This window comes from Acanthochromis polyacanthus, chromosome 22 (genome assembly GCF_021347895.1).
Source record: "Acanthochromis polyacanthus isolate Apoly-LR-REF ecotype Palm Island chromosome 22, KAUST_Apoly_ChrSc, whole genome shotgun sequence".
NCBI classification, from domain to species: domain Eukaryota; kingdom Metazoa; phylum Chordata; class Actinopteri; family Pomacentridae; genus Acanthochromis; species Acanthochromis polyacanthus.
In genome coordinates this window covers 7820971-7843550 of record NC_067134.1, presented here as the reverse complement: position 1 = coordinate 7843550, position 22580 = coordinate 7820971, and the positions used below count along the sequence as shown (strand labels likewise).

At 38.4% G+C, this 22580-nt stretch overlaps 1 protein-coding gene across 7 annotated transcripts; it reads left to right on the top strand.

Annotated features, from left to right (window-relative positions):
* Positions 1-524: 524 nt before the first annotated feature.
* Positions 525-18229, top strand: lrrfip1b (leucine rich repeat (in FLII) interacting protein 1b). 7 transcript variants are annotated; one of them, XM_051941731.1, is made up of 18 exons: positions 526-1181; positions 4464-4550; positions 7549-7566; positions 7652-7699; positions 8663-8707; positions 8841-8891; positions 11046-11123; positions 11293-11328; positions 11396-11692; positions 12503-12595; positions 13100-13192; positions 13304-13396; positions 13636-13774; positions 13941-13990; positions 14069-14177; positions 14340-14419; positions 15823-15927; positions 16491-18229. In XM_051941731.1, the coding sequence occupies exons 1-18, from the start codon at positions 1092-1094 to the stop codon at positions 16599-16601; spliced, it is 1623 nt and encodes a 540-aa protein (XP_051797691.1). In that variant the 5' UTR covers positions 526-1091; the 3' UTR covers positions 16602-18229. The 7 variants fall into 7 exon arrangements, with proteins under 7 accessions (XP_051797696.1, XP_051797691.1, XP_051797693.1 ...); XM_051941733.1 differs by lacking the exon at positions 11046-11123; XM_051941736.1 differs by lacking the exons at positions 13100-13192; positions 13304-13396 and having other exon boundaries at positions 525-1181.
* The last annotated feature ends 4351 nt before the right edge of the window (positions 18230-22580 follow it).

Below are 22580 nucleotides of genomic sequence, written 5' to 3'. Positions count from 1 at the left end.
AGGTAAATTTAGTCTTTTATATATATTTAATTTAATTTTTAATTCTAAAGAAAATACTTAAAATGGTTTATATTAAATAAAAATGTAAAATGAAATGAAAAATATAAATAATAAATGACTTAATTATGTTTTCACGTAAGTGTTCCTGCTTATTTATCCATTTTGTAGTTTAATTGATTCATTTTCATTTTTAGATTAAGAGCATATCATTAAAGTTTTTGGGAAAAAAAAAAATAAGTGCGACTGAAAAATGCGGAAAAACAAGGAAGTTTTAATTTGTCAGTTTGGTCAACTTAGTGCACGTGTGTTACTACTTCCGGTAGTTTAATATTATTTCAGGTTGACTGTAATTCATGTATTTTAAACAAAATCAAAATAATAAAAGTTTGAACGAATCAGCAGCGTTTCATTGTTGTTAAAAAGGAAATAAAATACAAATTCAGCCTCTCATTAACAAAATAAAATCCACTAAACTTTTCTGAGTAGATTTTATTGTGTAGCGCAGCTTCCTGTCCGCCCGTGTAAAATGCCGTAACTTGGCGGAAGTGTTTCTCCTCCATAATAAAAGCCTCCAAGCTCTGTCACTGCGGTGTCGGTTCGTGCTGCCTTCACGGACCTGCGGCTCACCTGAGCGAACCAGAACCTGAGCCAGAACCGGAACCAAAGCCGCTGGAGGACGGCGGACCAGGGCGCGGACCGACCGCTGGACGGACGCCGCGGTGAGCGTCTCCTCCCCCGGCCACAGCAGAGAGCAGCGTCCGCCCGGAGCTCCGGTGGAGGCGGCTAACTGCAGCTAGCTGGACCCACCGGGACCGGAACCGAGAGGGTTCTGGACCGGGTCTTTGTGTCGTCGGTAAACCGGCTGAACCGACCAGAACCGGAGCAGTTTTTTTCTGTGTTTTTTTTTAATCCTCCGGGTCGGGACCGGGACTGACGGACCGGGACCTGCAGGGAGTTCGGGTTTCGGTAAATCCTCTCCAGGACCAGACATGAGGCCCGGACGTGACCCGGGACCCGCAGAAACCCGTTTCTAGCCTCGAACCCGGTTTGTCGCGGATCGTTGGGCCTCCGGTTCCGGTTCCTCCAGCACCATGGGCACCCAGGGACCGGGCCGGAAAAGGATCCCGAACCGGGACAAGCTGACGGCGGAGGACGACGCTCTGAACCAGATCGCCAGAGAGGTGAGGATCGATTATTATTGATCCAATTACCGGTTAGGGTCACCTTTAAATGGACCCGGAACCTTCAGACCCCGAACGTGCAGAACCGGAACCTTCAGAACCGGACAATTAATCCAAAACTAATATATTTAATAAATTGCTTATTTAATGAAATAATTTAAATAATTAAAAGTACAGAGAAAAAATTAAAATTTAAAATAAATCAAATCAAAATTGGCACAAATATAATAATAAAAATAATAAAAAAATGTAAAAACAGCTTATTAGTTTAATTATCTCCTGAAGATATAAAATATATCTTTTTACGTTTTAGTGTTTTTAGCTTTTATTTGATGTATTATACATGTTAAACATTTTACATCATTATTATTGTTTAGTTTATATATTTCTGTTGCATTTAATAGACTTTTAGTTACCAACATTTTATTTTTATTTTATTTTCCACATAATGAAATGATTTAAGTATTTATATATTACTATATCTTGTATTTTATTAAATATTTGTAAAAAAAATTAATCAGTTGAACTTTGTCTAAGTTTATTAGTTTTTTATTATTTTGTTCTTATTTTTAGTCATATAATTTTCACCACCAGCACGATAAAAACATTTTTTCTTATTTTATTTAATACAAACACAGTTTTTATATTTTTTACATAATTTTTTTATTTTTAGTATTTTTTTTAAAATTTATAAAAAAAAATTACATTTTATTTTGAGTATTATAAATATCTGTAATTTAAATTATATCTGATTTTTTTATCACACTTGAATTTATCAAACTTTATTTTTCTTTAGTTTAATTTCAGACCTTTTATTTATTTATATTTATAGACTTTAATTAAGAACTCAGTTTATTGATTCTATAGTAATTATAATATATTATTAGAATTCTACTGATTATAGATTCAGGTTCCATCTGATGTGAAACAGGTCGAATGTTGTGTGTTTATTGTGTGTTTATCGTGTGTTGTTTTTGTGTTTTTGTGTGTCTGTGACCTCCATCCATCCTCTAATCCTCATTAATCTGCAGCCAAAACACGACAACTGACACAGATCTGATCTTCATCTTCATCATCATCATCATCAGATCTAACATAAATCAGTTAATCTGATTATTAGACAGAAGAATACGATTTAAATAAAAACTGTAAATAATAAACAGGAACTCAGATTTTATTCCAACGTCCCAAAGATAAAAAATAAAATAGTTTAAAAAATCTTTGAAAGTGCTTCATTAATGTAAAACACAATAGAATTAAATATACAAAAATGGTACGAAATCCAAAAATAAAAATTAAAATAATTTTTATTTTTGGACTTTTTTTGGGAAAAATATTAGATTTTTTGCAAAAACAGTTGACTTAATTCCGACGTTCCAGTAATAAATAATTAATCCTGAACAATTCACACCAAACTTTAAAGAGGTTTATTGATGCAAAAAAAGAAAAATTTACATCTTAAAACAATAGTTTTCTTTTTTTTGTTTTCAAAGTGATATTTTAGTTTTTACAAAACAAATTCTAAGATAGATTTTGCCTCATAAGAATATTTAAAATGCCTAATAAATCTGGGGAAAATACAGAATTAAAATAAATGAAAAACAAATAAAAATATGAATAAAAAAATTTGTTATTTTAAAAAAATATTTGTCCCAGATCAATGCGATAAATAATATTAAATGATAAAAAATATTAATAAATGATAAATGATCGAAAAATCCCACAAAGCTTTAAAAAGTCTTTATAATTCATGTCTATTGTTTATCAATTAAATAGACAAAATAAAACTGTTTCAAGCTATGAATAACAACATTTTGCTCTTTTTAATTTGTTTGTGAACAATGTAATTTTTTGCAGACATTTTTGACAAAAGATTTAAAATATTATTAAAATAAATACATATTTTAATTAATATTTTATGGTTAAAATAAGTCAAGTTTTTGAAAAAAAAAATATTTTTCAATTTTATAAATGAGGAATCATTAAGTGGAGATTTTATTTCACTCAAAAATAAATATTTAAACCATAATTCTGACATTTTAATATTAAACTAAAATCACAACAAAATAAACACAAAGTTCTGAAGTTATTGAGTTATTTCCTAAAAACCTGGAAGCAGTCACACAAAATGAGAAGAATAACAGAGACAATAAAGATGGAAATAAAAGTTATTTTTGAGTTCATGAACAAATCTGGAGATGAACAAAATTAATTCATAAAGAAAATTATAATAAAATTGAACCAAAATGTAAAAAACTACATAATCAATAATAAAACATAAATTAATTGAATATAAATAAAATAAACTGGACTAAACCAAAGATCAACATTTTTTTTAAAATCATAAAAATATTTCAGAAATGCAGCTGCAAAATAAAAAAAACTATAAAACAGAATTAAAGACACATTGAGCAGCTTTTTGTTTTAAAAAATGGTTTTCCAGTTTTATATTCTCTAAAGGTTGTCTCTCAGGCGTCTCCAGGTGAGTCTCAGGTATGCGGGTGTGTCTCCGGTTGTCATGGTGACGCAGGTGTGACAGCCGGAGCGTCCGCATTCCTGCTGCTGAGACAAACAGACGTCCTGCTGATCACTGTGATAAATAAATCTGTTCTTTTTAGTTGTTTTTACTGTTTATCTTTTTATAATATTGTTTATTTTTATTTACTTTTGAGGATTGATAAAAATGCAAAATCCTACAAAAAGAATTTAAATAAAAGTAAAATGTGAAATTATGCTGATTAAAATTAAAATAATTAAATTTAAAAAATAAGAGAAATTAAAGATTTCATTCCAGTTTCACTTTGGGATTTATTTTTCTGATGGACTACATTTATTTTTATTATTTTTATCTGTAATTTTTTTATTAATTTAAATAAAAATTGATTTATTGTGTTAATATTATGCAGCTAGAAAACTGTACACTTTAAGTTTAAATAAAAATAAAACCTTAAACTAAAAGCTAAATGCCTGTTAAAAATCCAATTTTTAAAATATAATAATAATAATAATAATTAAATATCTATTTTTATGTATAATAATAGTTAAGTAAATGTTTTAAGTTTTTATTTTTGTTTACTAAAAGTCTCTTTTTTACTAATTAAATGTAATAAATTTATTTTACAGATAAATTCAATATTAAAGGTTTAATTTTTTTTTAGCTCAACATTAACAGTAAATTGACATGTTCTGATATTGATCATATTGATTACATTGATGTTTTCGATGGTATTAGTGTTATTGATTGTATTGATTATATTGATCATGTATTGATCGTGTTTTCAGGCTGAGGCCAGGTTGGCGGCGAAGCGAGCAGCGAGAGCCGAAGCTCGAGAAATCCGGATGAAGGAACTGGAGCGACAGCAGAAGGAGGTGAGCTCTGATTGGTCTTCTGCAGCCTCAGTGGGGTCTGATTGGCTGCTGAGTCACTCACACGTTTTCATCCTTTCAAAATAAATTATGTTGATTATTTGGATCAATAAAGAAGATCGACACGGTAGAGATCAATAAGAACAGCTCAGCGTTTCTGACCTGAATGTGTGAGGTCAGAGGTCACATGTATGAGGTCAGAGGTCACATGTATGAGGTCAGAGGTCACCTGGATGAGGTCAGAGCTCACCTGTATGAGGTCAGAGGTCACATGTATGAGGTCAGAGCTCACCTGGATGAGGTCAGAGCTCACCTGTATGAGGTCAGAGGTCACATGTATGAAGTCAGAGCTCACCTGGATGAGGTCAGAGCTCACCTGGATGAGGTCACAGTGTGTCGTTCCTCAGGGTGGATGTTTCTGTTGACCTGCTCAAGTGAGTCTCATTAAAACTTTTAAAATAACTTTATGAACAAACAGCTCAGACAGTAAACACTCGGTTTGAGTTTGACCATGATATGCTGTTGGTTTGTTTACTAAATAACGTGTTTGTTTTTGGTTTGTTTACTGAATGTGTTTGTTGTTGGTTTGTTGACTAAATAACATGTTTGTTGTTGTTTACTAAATAATGTGTTTGTTGTTGGTTTGTTTACTAAATAACATGTTTGTTGTTGGTTTGTTTACTAAATAACGTGTTTGTTGTTGGTTTGTTTACTAAATAACGTGTTTGTTGTTGTTTACTAAATAACGTGTTTGTTGTTGGTTTGTTTACTAAATAACATGTTTGTTGTTGGTTTGTTTACTAAATAACGTGTTTGTTGTTGGTTTGTTTACTAAATAACGTGTTTGTTGTTGTTTACTAAATAATGTGTTTGTTGTTGGTTTGTTGACTAAATAACGTGTTTGTTGTTGGTTTGTTGACTAAATAACATGTTTGTTGTTGGTTTGTTGACTAAATAACATGTTTGTTGTTGTTTACTAAATAATATGTTTGTTGTTGGTTTGTTTACTAAATAACGTGTTTGTTGTTGTTTACTAAATAACGTGTTTGTTGTTGGTTTGTTGACTAAATAACGTGTTTGTTGTTGTTTGTTGACTAAATAACGTGTTTGTTGTTGGTTTGTTGACTAAATAACGTGTTTGTTGTTGTTTACTAAATAATGTGTTTGTTGTTGGTTTGTTTACTAAATAATGTGTTTGTTGTTGTTTACTAAATAACGTGTTTGTTGTCGGTTTGTTTCCTACAGTAACTAGAACCTTCAGCTCTGATGGTTCCTTAGTGTTCTCTGATGTTTCCTTAGTTTCCTATTATGGTTCCTCAGTGTTCTCTGATGGTTCCTTAGTGTTCTCTGATGGTTCCTTAGTTTCCTATTATGGTTCCTCAGTGTTCTCTGATGGTTCCTTAGTGTTCTCTGATGGTTCCTTAGTGTTCTCTGATGGTTCCTTGGTGTTCTCTGATGGTCCTTCAGTGTTCTCTGATGGTTCCTTAGTTTCCTATTATGGTTCCTTAGTTTTCTCTGATGGTTCCTCAGTGTTCTCTGATGGTTCCTTAGTTTCCTATTATGGTTCCTTAGTTTTCTCTGATGGTTCCTCAGTGTTCTCTGATGGCCCGTCAGTGTTCTCTGATGGTTCCTTAGTGTTCTCTGATGGTTCCTCGGTGTTCTCTGATGGTTCCTCAGTGTTCTCTGATGGTTCCTCGGTGTTCTCTGATGGTCCCTCAGTGTTCTCTGATGGTTCCTTAGTGTTCTCTGATGGTTCCTCAGTGTTCTCTAATGGTTCCTCAGTGTTCTCTGATGGTTCCTCGGTGTTCTCTGATGGTTCCTTAGTGTTCTCTGATGGTTCCTCAGTGTTCTCTGATGGTTCCTTAGTGTTCTCTGATGGTTCCTCAGTGTTCTCTGATGGTTCCTCGGTGTTCTCTGATGGTTCCTCAGTGTTCTCTGATGGTTCCTTAGTGTTCTCTGATGGTTCCTTAGTGTTCTCTGATGGTTCCTCAGTGTTCTCTGATGGTTCCTTAGTGTTCTCTGATGGTTCCTCAGTGTTCTCTGATGGTTCCTCAGTGTTCTCTGATGGTTCCTTAGTGTTCTCTGATGGTTCCTCAGTGTTCTCTGATGGTTCCTTGGTTTTCTCTGATGGTTCCTTGGTTTCCTATGATGGTTCCTCAGTGTTCTCTGATGGTTCCTTGGTTTCCTATGATGGTTCCTCAGTGTTCTCTGATGGTTCCTTAGTGTTCTCTGATGGTTCCTTAGTGTTCTCTGAAGGTTCCTCAGTTTCCTCTGATGGTTCCTTAGTGTTCTCTGATGGTTCCTTGGTTTTCTCTGATGGTTCCTTGGTTTCCTATGATGGTTCCTCAGTGTTCTCTGATGGTTCCTTAGTGTTCTCTGATGGTTCCTTAGTGTTCTCTGAAGGTTCCTCAGTTTCCTCTGATGGTTCCTTAGTGTTCTCTGATGGTTCCTTGGTTTTCTCTGATGGTTCCTTGGTTTCCTATGATGGTTCCTTAGTGTTCTCTGATGTTTCCTTAGTTTCCTATTATGGTTCCTCAGTGTTCTCTAATGGTCCCTCAGTGTTCTCTGATGGTTCCTTAGTTTCCTATTATGGTTCCTCAGTGTTCTCTAATGGTCCCTCAGTGTTCTCTGATGGTTCCTTGGTGTTCTCTGATGGTTCCTTGGTGTTCTCTGATGGTTCCTTGGTGTTTGGTGTTCTCTGATGGTTCCTTAGTGTTCTCTGATGGTTCCTCAGTGTTCTCTGATGGTTCCTTAGTGTTCTCTGATGGTTCCTCAGTGTTCTCTGATGGTTCCTCAGTGTTCTCTGATGGTTCCTTAGTGTTCTCTGATGGTTCCTCAGTGTTCTCTGATGGTCCCTCAGTGTTCTCTGATGGTTCCTTAGTGTTCTCTGATGGTTCCTCAGTGTTCTCTGATGGTTCCTTAGTGTTCTCTGATGGTTCCTCAGTGTTCTCTGATGCTTCCTTACAGCTGCTGACTCTGTTTCTTCTCCTTCCTCCTGCAGCTCTTTCACTCTCATAAGGTAACTAACTAGCTAACAAGCTAACTCCTTCATTCCACCTTAACTCTGCTGTAGCTCTGAGGCTAACGTGTCATCTCCTCCACAGAAGTATTATGGTCTGGATAATAAGTGGGGCCACATTGAGCAGTGGATGGTAGGAACCTCAGCCGACCCACGGAAACCTCTCACATAATAGAAACATAAATCTATAATGTAATATACTCACAGTGCTCACAGTATTTCAGTGAGTACTTCCAGTACTTCCAGATGTGACCAGTTAAACCAGGAGTTCATGTGTTTTCATGTGTCGGCCGCTTGTTGTTGTTGTTGTTTGTTCTGCACGTGCTCAGACAGGATTAGCTGCTTGTTTAATCCGTCTGGTAGATTCTAGTTACCATCCTCCCAGTTATAGTTACAGATACTGTTATAGTTACAGTTACTTTTCTAGTTACAGTTACTGCTACATGTGTGCTTCACAGCTGCTGCATGTCCATTAATTTATGGATGCATATTGTTTGTTTTTATTTATTATTCATATTATTGGCGTTGTTGTTGTTGCTATTTGGATTTTAGTTTCTTTTATTTATGATTATTTTCAGATATTTTTGTTTCACATGCTTATACTATTAACGTTTTTATCTTAAATTATGAATGTTCATTTTTTAGTATAATTACTATATTATTATTACTATAGTTTTTATTATTGTTTAAAATAAATAAATACTGTTATTTTTAAAATTATCAATTAGTATTCTTGAATGTTTTTATTGTGTTTTATTAGTTTTTTGTAGAAATCAGTTGATTGTCCTGTTTTAAATGAAAACGTTTTTTTTAGTTTTTCATTATTATTAGTTTTTTATAGTTGTTTTTATATAGTTTTATTTTTGTTTATCTGTTCTCCATGTGCTGCCTGTTTTGTTTCAGCCTTTTTCCCCCTCAGCATGTCTGGCAGGTTGCTGCTCATTGTGTTTCGTCCCTGATCGCCGTCTGTCAGCCTGCATGATGCTGTTTAAGTTTCAGCTCATTAACTCCTGAATAACTCCTTCTCTCTCCTTCTCTCTCCTTCTCTCTCCTTCTCCTTCTTCTCCTCCTTCTTCTTCTCCTTGGTGGCCTTTAGGAGGACAGTGAGCGGTATTCTCGCCACTCACGGAGACACGCTTCGGTCTGTACCTTCTTCTTCTTCTTCTTCTTCTTTGTTTAGGAGACATCAGGTGTTTCTGTTTTTCCTCTGCTAACCTCCAGGTGTTCACACCTCCGTTAGTCCACCTGAACTTACCTGTTGTGTCTCTCTGCAGGTGTCAGACGATGAGGAGAGGATGTCTGTGGGGAGTCGAGGCAGCCTGAGGGTAAGTGCTAGCACTGTTAGCACCATTAGCATTGTTAGCTTGCTAGGGTTAGGCTAACCCTAGATATGAAGAGGAGAATTGGCGCAGCATCAGCAGTAATGAAGGCATTGTATCAAACCGTCGTGATGAAGGAACATCTGGAATGAACTGCTTCACCTGCTGCTTCCAAAACCTGACCCGGATAGGTGGAAGAAGAGGGATGAATGATTAATGATGATGGATGGATGATAAATGGATGATGGATGGATGTATTTATGGATGGATGGATTTATGATTGATGATGGATGGATTGATGGATGGATGAGAAATGGATGATGGATGGATGAAGGATGGATGGATAGATGGATGTATGATTGATGATGGATGTATGATGGATGATAGATGGATGGATGATAGATGATGGATGGATGGATGGATGTATGATTGATGATGGATGATGGATTGATGATGGATGGATGGATGATTGATGATGAATGGATGGATGGATGCGTGATGGATAGATGGATGGATGATGTATGATGGATGGATGGATGTATGATTGATGATGAATGGATGGATGTCTGATGGATGATGGATGGATGGATGTCTGATGGATGGATGTATGATTGATGATGGATGGATGGATAGATGTCTGATGGATGGATGTATGATGGATGGATGAGTTATGATGGATGGATGGATGTCTGATGGATGGATGTCTGATGGATGGATGTATGATGGATGGATGGATGTCTGATGGATGGATGTATGATGGATGTATGATGTATGATGGATGGATGAGTTATGATGGATGGATGTATGATGGATGGATGGATGTGTGATTGATGATGGATTATGGATGTATGTATGATGGATGATAGATGGATGGGGAACTGTTAGCTTTGGTGCCATTTTTAACATTGCTCCTGAAATAACTCTGTTTTTCTATGAAATTGATGCTGCAGTTTAAAGCTCGTGTCCGGAGTTTCCGTTTGTTTTCAATTTATGTATCATTTTTTAACAAAGCTTAAATGTGTTAGTCTAGTTCGATACTATAATATAAAGTTAGTATAACGCGATATGAAAATTTATTCCTGAGCTCCGCCTTCCTCTCATAGACCCCCATGTTATTCCAAAAAGCGCCGGTTGCTGCCGACCAATCAAGTTCGAGCTTCAGCTTTGTCATGCTGTCAATCAACGGTTACGCGCACAGCAAGCAAGCCCATGCAGAGGTGGGCGAGCTACGCACTACGCAACCGCCCGCACATTTGTTTTGCTTGTGGAGGAGAGAGCATCAGGGCTCAGCAACTTCCAGAAAAGTTACCAATCCCACGGCTTGTCAGGCCAAGAGACTGCAGGACGTTTTTTGGCTCGGGGTGCTCGCGTCGCTCCCCGACCACGGCCTCCATAGCCCGCCTGACGGCTTCGTTTAGATGCCCGACCTCTGGAGGAAGATGTTGGGGCGTCTGGGACATACTCTTCGTCAGAGGAGTCATGCAATTCTGAACTCTAGATAGAAATAAATAAACAATGTAACACATATACACGCGTAAATGCACTAAGTTTGATAAACAACGTCATCCAGAGGGATACACGAGTGTAATCACATATTGAAACTTTACTCGTTCGTCCTAGCAGATTCATGTTATTTTGGTATTAGGACAAGTTAGACTCAATACAGCATTCTAACGTAATTCCTTTATTATTTACTAAATGTACTAAATGTAGAAGAGGGGAAAACAGCAAAACAGGCGAGATGCTGCAGCACTCCGGGCACTTCTCTCATGTACTGAGCGCGTGCACAAATAAAGGGGCGAAATCAGAGGGAGGGACCAACAGTGTTTTGGGAGACGCTGCGATTCAAACTCCGGACAGCAGCTTTAAAGCAGTGATCAATGATCAATAGCTGCAATAGAACCGATCGATCAGTTTGGAGTCAGTTAATCAATGTTGATAAGTTCTCTTCTGTTTTCTGTAATCTATGTGATCAGATTGGTTATTGATTAAGTAGACTATTTCCAGTTGATTGATTAACAATCAGTTTTCTGTTGAGGAATTAGAAATTAACACGGCTTCCTGTTTTCTTCTTCTGTTTCCTCTTTCTCCTCTTCTTCCTCCTCCTCTTTCTCCTGCTCCTCTTCCTCTCCTCCTCCTCCTCCTCCTCCTTCCACCTAGCCTTCAGACTACAGTGGTTTTTTGGGCTCCAGCTCTCGGGCCTCCTCCAGGGCGAGTTCTGCTCGTGCTAGCCCAGTGGTGAGCTCTGTTTTCTGGGTGTGTGTGTGCCGGTGCCCCCCATTCTGCTCTGGAGGTTGCTTCAGTGTTTGTTCGCCTGCAGCTGCTGTCGATAAAGTTTCCGTTCAGACCACGGTGACAGCATCATCATTGTCTCCGTGGTAACACAAGTTTGTGTTTGTGTGTTCAGGTGGAGGAGAGGACCGACAGAGACTTCCTGGAGAAGGTGGGTTTTTATTTCATCAGTGGGGTTTTTATTTTTGGGCGTGTCTCTGATCATGTGACCTCCTCAGGGCTCCAGGACGGCGTCCACGCTGTCCGCCGCCACACTGGCCTCTCTGGGCGGAGCCTCGTCCCGCCGGGGCAGCTGTGACACATCGTTCTCCGTGGAGACCGAGGCGTCCATCAGGGACATGAAGGACTCGCTGGCCGAGGCGGAGGACAAGTACCGGAAGGCCATGGTGTCAAACGCCCAGCTGCACAACGACAAGTCCACCCTGATGTACCAGGTGGAGGCGCTGAGGGAGGAGCTCAGCGACATGGAGGAGCTGCTGTGGGAGGCTCGCCGTCGCCACGACGATCGCACCAAGGTGATATCATTTGAACGAGATACCAGATATTAATCAGTGGTCTGTCCAGTTGTCAGTAGGTCTACTCTAGAACTTTCTCCAGTTGTTGGTAGGTCTATTCTAGAACTTTCTCCAGTTGTTGGTAGGTCTATTCTAGAACTTTCTCCAGTTGTTGGTAGGTCTATTCTAGAACTTTCTCCAGTTGTTGGTAGGTCTATTCTAGAACTTTCTCCAGTTGTTGGTAGGTCTATTCTAGAACTTTCTCCAGTTGTTGGTAGGTCTATTCTAGAACTTTCTCCAGTTGTTGGTAGGTCTGCTCCAGAACTTTCTCCAGTTGTTGGTAGGTCTGCTCCAGAACTTTCTCCAGTTGTTGGTAGGTCTACTCCAGAACTTTCTCCAGTTGTTGGTAGGTCTACTCCAGAACTTTCTCCAGTTGTTGGTAGGTCTGCTCTCATTTCTGAGCCTCAGAACATCATCAGTCCAGCAGATAGAACCATGACATTTAGGAAGAAAAGCACGTCTGAGTTCTGGGAAAAACTGTAACTAAAGAAGCTGAAAATTTAAGACAAGAGATCAAATCACCAAAAAAGCACCAAAATTTACCACTAAAAGGGCCAAAACTACCACAAAAATCTGAATGATGACAACAAAAACACACAAATTTTCTACAGAAAGAGTTGAAGTCGCAACATGAAGACACAAAATCCCCACAGAAACACAACCAGGCCCAGACATGATGGAAAATGTGATGAATGTGGACCTATGTGAATATTCATAGTGTAGTTTCTGCAGTATAAAGTACTAATGTGGTAGTATTTGTTGTGTTTTCAGGAGTTTGAGCGCGAGCGTCAGAATCACAGCGTCCTGCAGTTCCAGTTCAAAGAAATGAAAGAAACTCTGAGACAAAGTGAAGAACTGCTGACGGTCAGTGAATACACACTAAATACACACTGTACACACACTGGATACACACTTCATTCACACCGTATGAAAATGCGTCAACAGTGAGTTAAAATAAGACACTCGGAAACTTCTCGGGGTTCAGAGGGTGAGTTTAGCTCCTAACATTGACTGCTTCTGTTTCTTCTCACTTTTCTTTCCTTTTTCCTGCTGGTCTCTACTGTTTTTTCCTGGTCTCTACTGCTCTCTACTGGTCTCTGCTGGTCTCTGCTGCTCTCTACTGGTCTCTGCTGCTCTCTGCTGGTCTCTGCTGGTCTCTGCTGGACTCTACTGGTCTCTGCTGGTCTCTGTTGGTCTCTGCTGGTCTCTACTGGTTCCTACTGGTCTCTACTGGTCTCTGCTGGTCTCTTCGGGTCTCTACTGGACTCTGCTGGTCTCTGCTGGTCTCTACTGGTTCCTACTGGTTCCTACTGGTCTCTACTGGTCTCTGCTGGTCTCTACGGGTCTCTACTGGACTCTGCTGGTCAGGAGGTCTCAGATCTGCGTCTGAAGAGCAGCAGCTACTGTCAAGAGGTTTCGGACCTTCAGGAGGCTCTGCAGTGGAAGGAGAAGAAGATCTCGGTACAAAAATGAAACTAAAAGTTAATCTGAAGCTCCGCCTCTGTTTTCTAACGTTTCACTTTCTGTTTCCTACTAACTCCTTCCTGTTTCCTTCCTGCTGTCCTCGGTCAGGCCTTAGAGCGGCAAACAGAAATCTCCGACATCGTTCGGATCGAACGCGACCGACTCAGAGACGATGTGGTCCGACTGAGAGATTTACTGAAGGTATCCAGACGACGGCCAACAAACAAACTGATGTTCTAGTTGTTCACTGTTTAGACCGAAAAAGACAGAAGTTCTTTTTTTATGGTTAAGACTGAAAAGGACAGAAGTTCTTTTTTTTTATGGTTCAAACTGAAAAAGAAAAAGACAAAACTTTTTTTGTTCACTGTTTTGACCTAGACAGGCAAAACGTTTTCTGCTCTGTTCTGACCCCGCTGATGTGACGACTTCCTCCCGAACAGGAACACGGAATCGTCGTGTCTCCGGACATCACCACCAATGGGGACGCAGGACGAGGCGGATCTGAGGATGACATCAGCACGGATGCTGCCGCCCGATTGGCCCAGGAGGCGCCTCACGGTGGCAGAGAGAGCATGCTGGGTAAGATTAGAGCCGTTTACCAGTACTACTCACTGACTCATAACAGTGAAAACATAAAGAAATAAATAAGATCATTGGATCTTCAGTCCTAGTCGTGATTCTTCAGACACCTTTATCCTCATCCTGATCCTGATCCTGATGATGTCATTCTTCTCTAATGGTTCAGAGCTCAGACTGAAGAAGCTGTTTGAAGAACGAGAGAGTTTACAGGACCAGGTGGGACCAGGAAACCGTTCGTTAAGATAAATAACTGTTCCAGGATCTGCTGCTGAATGATTCTGTTTGTGTGGACAGGTGAGGCTGCTAAAGTCTCAACTGGACCAGAAGAATGGGACCGACGGAGTCCAGAACCCAGAGGGGGGTCTGGAGAACGGGATGGACACTCACCTGCTGGACCTGCAGAGTCAGTTAAACTTGAAACTATTCTATGTTTAGGATTCAGAGGGTTTATTATTCAGCTTCAGTCTCAGTAAATCGGTGGACTTCCTGTTTGTTGTCTTTGTTCTCCTGAGAACAATCAATAATCGTTTCACCTGTTCTCCTGATTTTGTCGTATTTTCTCCAGGAGACGCCAATAGACAGATCAGCGATCTCAAGTTCAAACTGGTGAAGTCTGAGCAGGAAGTCACCGCTCTGGAACAAAACGTAAGTCTTTATGGTTTCAGTCAGTAGTTTAGGTCAACGTGAGCGAAAATAAAACTGAATAAACCTATTTTCAACTTTAAACTATTCTCACAAACACAACAGCATCATCAGTGTTGGGTTTGAGTCTTTTTGTGTCCATTTTGTATTGGGTTTGAGTCTTTTTCTTGTCATTTTGTGTTGGGTTTGAGTCTTTTTGTTGTCATTTTCTGTTGGGTTTGAGTCTTTTTGTTGTCGTTTTACATCTTTGTGTCCATTTTGTGTTGAGTTGGAGTCTTTTTGTGTCCATTTTGTGTTGGGTTGGAGTCTTTTTGTTGTCGTTTTACATCTTTGTGTCCATTTTGTGTTGGGTTTGAGTCTCTTTGTGTCCATTTTGTGTTGGGTTTGAGTCTTTTTGTGGTCATTTTGCATCTTTGTGTCCATTTTGCGTTGGGTTTGAGTCTTTTTGTGGTCATTTTGCATCTTTGTGTCCATTTTGCGTTGGGTTTGAGTCTTTTTGTTGTCATTTTACATCTTTGTGTCCATTTTGTGTTGGGTTTGAGTCTTTTTGTGTCCATTTTGTGTTGGGTTGCAGTCTTTTTGTTGTCATTTTACATCTTTGTGTCCATTTTGTGTTAGGTTTGAGTCTCTTTGTGGTCATTTTGTGTTGGGTTTGAGTCTTTTTGTGGTCATTTTGCATCTTTGTGTCCATTTTGCGTTGGGTTTGAGTCTTTTTGTGGTCATTTTGCATCTTTGTGTCCATTTTGTGTTGGGTTGGAGTCTTTCTGTTACCATTTTGTGTTGGGTTGCAGTCTTTTTGTTGTCATTTTATATCTTTGTGTCCATTTTGTGTTGGGTTTGAGTCTTTTTGTTACCATTTTGTGTTGGGTTGGAGTCTTTTTGTTGTCGTCTTACATCTTTGTGTCCATTTTTTGTTGGGTTTGTCTTTTTGTTGTCATTTTGTGTTGGGTTTAAGTCACTGTTTTTGTTTTATATCTTTTTGTTCATTTTGTGTTGGTTGGAGTCTTTTCATGTGTTCATCCTCAAGTTTAAATTGTTCTCATGAACACAACAGCATCATGGGCATACATAGATATTTCAGATTGAGTTTCATGGGGAAGGAAGTCTATAACTTTCTGATTATTTGTCCATTTTAAAGTTTGTTTTTATGTATATTTGTTTGTCAGGAATCCCAGCAGCTTCACAATTAGAGTTTAGAACCAAAAAATTAATCAGAAATATTGATAAAGAGGAACCGGTGTCATCGACGTATCAAGATATTTTAGACGTTTAGGTTTTATTTGTCAGTCTGTTCTTAGTTTCTGTGTGTTTCCGTGAACGACTACAGTTTCAGTTTGAAACAACGTCAGGGTGAATGATCACTTCCTGTTTGAGCCGCTCTAAACAGCTGACTTTTACCTGCTCAGGTGATCCGACTGGAGGGTCAGGTGAGTCGCTACAAGTCGGCCTCGGAGAACGCCGAGAAGATCGAAGACGAGCTGAAGGTGGAGAAAAGGAAGCTGCAGAGAGAGGTGAGAGCGCCACCGCCTGGCAAAACCTCACGCTTGTCCTTTTGAATAATTATTCCTTAATGTTAAAATTAGTAGTTTTTTAGGTTTTGTAATTTTAAATATTCTTTAAAATATCTTTATTTTTATTCAACTTTTTTTTTCAAATCCTACACAATTATTGTATTATTTCACGCTTATTTTTGTTAAATTTTAATTTTTGCATTTATGTTCTTTTTAATTGTTTTTAAATTCATATAAAGAATTTTAGTTTTATTTCTGATATGCTGAATGAATCAATAAATACTGAACCTTTAATAATTACATTTGGAAAAATAAAATAAATCTTTTTTCATTTTAAATATTACACTTATTATATTATTATTCTTCCTAAAAGCCTAAAAAATAAATGTAAATAAGTTATTCATATTTTTGTTATTTATAGTAATTCATGTAGTTAATATTTTATGTAATAATTATTAATATAATTGATAGTAGTTTATTATTAATCATCTATATTATGTATAACTATAATGTTTTCATTTTACTGTATGGATTAATAATAATAATATTTGTGTGGGCTGCAGCTGCGTTCAGCCCTGGATCGGATCGATGAGTTGGAACTCAGCAACTCTCACCTGAACAAACGTCTGGAGAAGATGAAGGCCAATAGGAACGCTCTGCTGGCCCAACAGTGAAGCTCCGCCCCCTCCAGGTGGAGTCCCATCATCTGCATGAAGCTCCACCCACCGAGCTATCAACATCCGCCTCGTTAATTAGAGCAGAATGTGAAGGTGGTGAGAGCTGAAGAGCTCAAACTTTAAATTCGACGAGATCAGATCTGAAGCTTTCTTGCACTTGATGAGAAACAAACCTTAAATGTAGCTGAACCTCCGGTTTTCTCCACATTACAGCTTCCTTTTTATCCAAACGTGGGCTGATGGTTGTTTTTACTGCGGCTTCCAGCACACTTTACAGTTTGTTTTTCTTCGTTGTGATGTGGAGGAAACAGGTTTCCATTGGTTTAGAGAACTAATGACATCACAGGAAGTGGTTTTAACGGTTTGTACAAAGCACTATGGTGGTAGTTTACCTGCTCAGGTGACCAGACGATCTCAAACACTAACCGAGGAACTGAATGTGATGACTTACTCATGTTTTTCTTTCTGATGCTCAAATAACAAGCAAGCCTCGCCCACCTGGTGATACAGGTGAGGTGAAACAAACACTACATCTGCCTCATCAGCATCCATCTATGAGGACTCCAGTAATACCTCTTCTACTACACTGGGGGCGCTGCCTCCCCACAGACTGGATCAGACCGGAACAAACCGGATCAGACTGGAGCAGAATGAATCAGTGTGGACCAAGCATGATTAGACCTGACTGGTCCTGATGAAAGTGGACCAGGGGGACCAAACCAGATCAAACCAGATCTAACCAGCCAGACCGGTCAGATCTGGTTTGATCCTGTTTCATTTAGTTTAATTCAGTTTATACTGAATTCAACTGGATCAAACCAGATGAAACTGGACCAGAATGAATCAATGTGGACCAAGATGGAGTAGACCTGACTGGTCCTGATGAAAGTGGACCAAGGAGATCAAACCAGATCAGACCAAATCAAACCAGATCAGACCAGATCTTGAACTGAATTGAATCTGACCAGCCAGACTTGATTGATCTATTTTGATCCTGTTTGATTTAGTTTAGTTCAGATTAACTGAGTCAAACTGGATTAAACTGAATCAAACCATATCAAACTGGATCTGACTGGTCTGGATCCGACCGGCACCAGCTTTGTTTTTCATTTTCTTTCCTTCTTGGTGGTTTTAGTTTCGTCTCCTCAGTTTTTCTGTTTTCCTGTAGAAACCGTCGAGCCAATCAGCTCGTCCTGTTTTTAGTCTGACTTTAATTTTCCTGGTTCGAGTTCTGGAGCCCCGCCCACTCCGCTGTGACATACCTGTTCAGGTGACATTGAGGGGTGTGGCCTCGTGGGCGGAGCCTGAATCAGGATCTTTATGTTGGTTTTTAAGACTCTTCATGGCACCCGGGATGTAAAAGCACCAGCTTATAAAATGTCTGTAATCAATCAATTATCGCAGATCAATAAGTCTTATTGGTAAAAGCATCGAACTCTTAAAGTTGATGTTGTGAATGTACGAGACGCTGCAGAGCATCGATACGAAGCGATCGCACTGAAGGTCTGAACTTGTTTTATTTAATCGATCAGGATGTGGGGTATCAATCAATCAATGATCAGTGAGGGTTATTGATCAGTGTGACGGGTCTTTGAAGCACGAAAATAAACTCATGCAACATCTCACTGAGAAGTCTGGAGTCTCAATCAATCAATCAATAATGAGTCACCTGTTTTAACGTGAACTCGGGTCTTTAACGAGAAAAATGAACCAAACTGAAGGGTTTCGTTTCCAGGTTTTTATAGCCCTGTTCTTCACTGTCAGGACCATGGATTCACTGTGGGCCTCCGTGGTTCTGCACGGTTTGAGGTTTTTATTGTCATTTTATGTCTTTGTGTTAATTTTGCATTGAGTTTTAGTCTTTTGTGTCCGTTTTTTATCTTTGTTGTCGTTTTGTGCTCGGTTTGAGTCTTTATTGTCGTTTTGTGTTTGGTTTAAAGGCGTGTGTCCATTAGATGTGATTTCCCCACACAGCAACGCACCGCATCTGAACATCGCACGGCCGGTGGGCGGTCACTAGCAGACCACAACATGGTCACATGACAGCGCTGAGCAACAGCTGGGCGCTACGTGGTCACATGACTGAGCTTCAGCTGGACAGTCCAGCAGACATGAATGAATGAAAGAAATTTATTCGGTTCTTTAAGGAATCGAGAACAAAAAACAAAACAAAACCATACATTAAATCTATATAAACCAAAAGGGTGTAGGCAGAAGCAAAAGCTTTTATCCCCCGCCTCCACGAAGTAGAAAAGGGGGATATAGGTTTGGCCTCCGTGCGTCCGTCCGACATGAAGGGGGCAGCTTTTCTTGGAAACTATTACAGCTAGGATTACGAAATTTAGTGTGTGGCTTCACACCATGGACACCTTGATCAAGTTTGAAAATGAGACCTGTGCGATAATATTTAACAGAGTTATGGCCCTTGATCACTATTTTGGATATAGACTCATAGACATCACATGTGGCGGGGGCTATTGATGACCATGTCGTCTTGTTATTTCTATGCCTACCCCTCTTACCCTACTAACAAACAACATAAATCAATATCATCACATTAGTTCCATAAGTTTGTATGGCGTTAATCACAAGAGTCGCCTGAAGGCTCTTCACAATGCTAAGGTTTCACGTCGCACATACCCTCTGAGCAAGCACAATGGCGACAGTGGTAAGGAAAAACTCCCTACCTCATTTATAAATTGTAGGAAAAAACCTAAGGCAGACCGGGCTCATGGGTGACCATCTGCCATGGTCATTCTAACGGCAGGTAAAACAATACAAAGCACAAAACTGCAGTTGACACACAAAATCATCTGACAGGATTTACATGGGAATTATAAGCAGCAAAAAAACATAAGCATCAGCCCAAGTCCTGTTGTTGCAAGAAAAAGCCACATGCAGTCCAGCAGTCTGACATTCAGCACATCAGCTTCATTACCGCAGCGGACAGGTCTGTGATTAGCTTTCCATATTATAGCTCATTATCATTTCATTCTTACATAGTTTTTTCATCATTCTTAATGTACTAGTTTTGATATTATCACAGCAATCATTCCACAGACCTCTGACTGACACACAGTGGTTTTTAACATTCGTACGTATTTTTAGCTTTTCAAACAGGGTTCTTCTGAGATTATATCTTCTGTCTCTGACTTTAAACAACGTCTGGATACTTTGTGGTAACTGACCATTTTTTGCCTTGTACATCATTTGCAGTGTGTTAAGATTTACTATGTCTTTAAATTTTAGTATGTTTAACTGAATGAAAAGTGGATTAGTTGGTTCTTAGTAAGGTTTTTTTTTTACTGATAATTCGTATGGCTTTCTTTTGCAATAAAAAAATAGCATTTGTGTTTGTTTTATGTGTTTCCCCAAACCTCCACACAATACGTCTTATATGGAACTACGAGTGAATAATAGTGTTTTCAATGAATTCTGATTCATGAAATATTGTGCCTTGTTCAAAATGGCAATAGATTTAGACATTTTGTTTTAACGTGATTTATATGAGATTTCCAAGATAATTTATTGTCAATTATTACTCCTGAAAATTTATTTTCAGTCACAGTGTCGATCTCAACCTCCTTAATTTTGATATTTCTGTGCTCGTTTGATGCCCGGTTTCCAAATATGATACATTCAGTTTTTCCAGTATGTAGAGATAATTTGTTAGCATCAACCCATTTTTAACTGTTTTTAGTTCATTCTCCACTGTATCCAGGAGTTGTTTTAAATACTCTCCACTACAAAATAAAGTTGTGTCATCAGCAAATAGAACATACCTCAAAGATTTAGTGACCAAACATAAGTCATTAATATACAAAACAAAGAGCAAAGGTCCAAGCACTGATCCCTGTGGCACCCCACACGTAACACTCAGAATCTTTGAATCTGCACCACTGAAATGAACATACTGTTGCCCTTCCTCTAAATAACTTGTTAGCCAGTCATGGGCCAGTCCTCTGACACCGTACCTTTCCAACTTTGACAACAACAATTTGTGGTCAATGGTGTCAGAAGCTTTTTGCAAATCCAAAAACAATCCTACTGTATATTCATTTCTCTCTGTAGCATTTGCAATCTGTTCTACGAAATCAATCAATGCAAGTGAGGTAGTTCGGCTTTTCCTGAAACCATACTGATGCTCGCTGAGTATATTGTGCTTGGACAAGAAACCGTTTAACCTTTTAATAAATATCTTTTCTAGGATTTTAGAAAACTGTGGTAACAGAGAAATGGGCCTGCTTGTCACCAGATTTAAAAATTGGGATGACTTTAGCTATTTTCATTGATTTGGGAAATTTTCCCGCCATCAGGGAGCGGTTACATATATAGACTAGTGGATTAATAATACAATCAATGGGTTTTTTAATCAGCGACATCTCATATCCATTCGAATCAGTTGATCTTTTGTTTGCAAATTTATGTATAATACCAATTATTTCTTCTTTATCGGTTCCTCTAAGAAACATTGAATGTGTATTACTATTTATGATATTGCTGTTTACTCCATCAGTAGTGTTTGGAGGCTGAATAGCATCAGCTAATGATTTTCCAACATTGACAAAGTACTCATTGAATTTGTCCGCTATTGGTTTGTTTTCCCTGATGACGATGTCATTATTTGAATAGAAGTAGCATGGGTAATTTCTATTTGTTTTTCCCTTTTTTATAATTTCATTTAGGACTCTCCAAGTTTTTTTTTTAACATTGGCCTTGTTATTTTCCAGTAGTTTACTGTAGTATGCTTTCTTGCTATATCTCATAATACTAATTAATTTATTTTTATACTTCTTATATTTGTGTTCAGCTTCCTTTGTTCTAAGTTTTAAAAATTCCTTGTACAAGAGATTCTTCTTTGAGCATGCATTTTTAATCCTTTTGTCATCCATGGCTTGTTTGTGGATTTTTTTTTTGCCATTTTAACCACAAGTGGACAATGTTTATCATATAAGTTAGATAATATGGAAATAAATGATTTGTAAGACTCGACTACGTCTTCAACATACACTTTACTCCAGTCCTGAGTGGTTAAATCTTCCCTTAGATGTTTAAGGGCACCTTCTGTTATTTGTCATGTTAAACTACTATTTTCCATCTCATCATTTGTAGTTAAACTGGTTTTGAAAGTAACAAAAACAGATAAATGATCACTTATATCATTAATGATTAAACCAGTCGGATAAACACAGCGGCTCGGCTACAAACTTTCCCTTTTATTTCAAAAACACTTCAACCAAAAGTATTTCTGGAAGCATTTGAGGCGAGAAATAATCTGCAGCAGCTGAATCTGTCCTGGTTTTATTTCACCGATGGTTAGTTTAGAAGTTTGAGGACAGTTTCATGATGCGTGGAATCTCTGCACCCCACATCCAATTTGCATAAAGTTAAGTCCAGTCTGCTTTATGCACATGAGCTGCAGGTAAACACATCGGATCACAGATGGAAACACCCCACAACCGGACACACACCTTCAGTCTTTTTGTTGTTGTTTTGCGTTTGGTTTAAGTCTTTTTTCTTTGTTTTGAGTCGTTATTGTTGTTCTGTGTTGGTTTGAGTCTTTTCATTGTGGTTTTACCTCTTTGTGTTCATTTTGTGTCTCTGTGTTTGTTTTGGGCCTTTTGTGTTCATTTCATGTCTTTTTGGTCATTTACCAACATTATGTCTTCTTTTATTAGAAACACCTCCCCACTGGTAAACCTTACTAGAACCCTGTCAGAACGTACTCAGAACATCTTTAGAGAACACGATACTGTTTAAGAAGAACATTACCAGAACCTTCTCAGTGCACTGTTAGAACGTCGTAGAAGAACGTTACCCTGCCGTTGAGGAAGAACATTTTGGGAACTAAAGTAAACATTTTCTACTGAGAACATTACTAGAACTCTGTCAGAACGTATTTCAAGAAAGTTATCCAGCGTTTAAGACGATAAAAGAAAAAACTTCTGGATCAAACATCTTTAGAGAATGTTTCAA

Bases quoted from the DNA above. Each gene is read 5' to 3' on its own strand.
- lrrfip1b (XM_051941731.1), top strand. From the start codon at position 1,092: ATGGGCACCCAGGGACCGGGCCGGAAAAGGATCCCGAACCGGGACAAG. The intron at 7,700-8,662 runs GTAGGAACCTCA...GGTGGCCTTTAG, and splicing joins GCCACATTGAGCAGTGGATG to GAGGACAGTGAGCGGTATTC. The intron at 15,928-16,490 runs GTGAGAGCGCCA...TGTGGGCTGCAG, and splicing joins AAAGGAAGCTGCAGAGAGAG to CTGCGTTCAGCCCTGGATCG.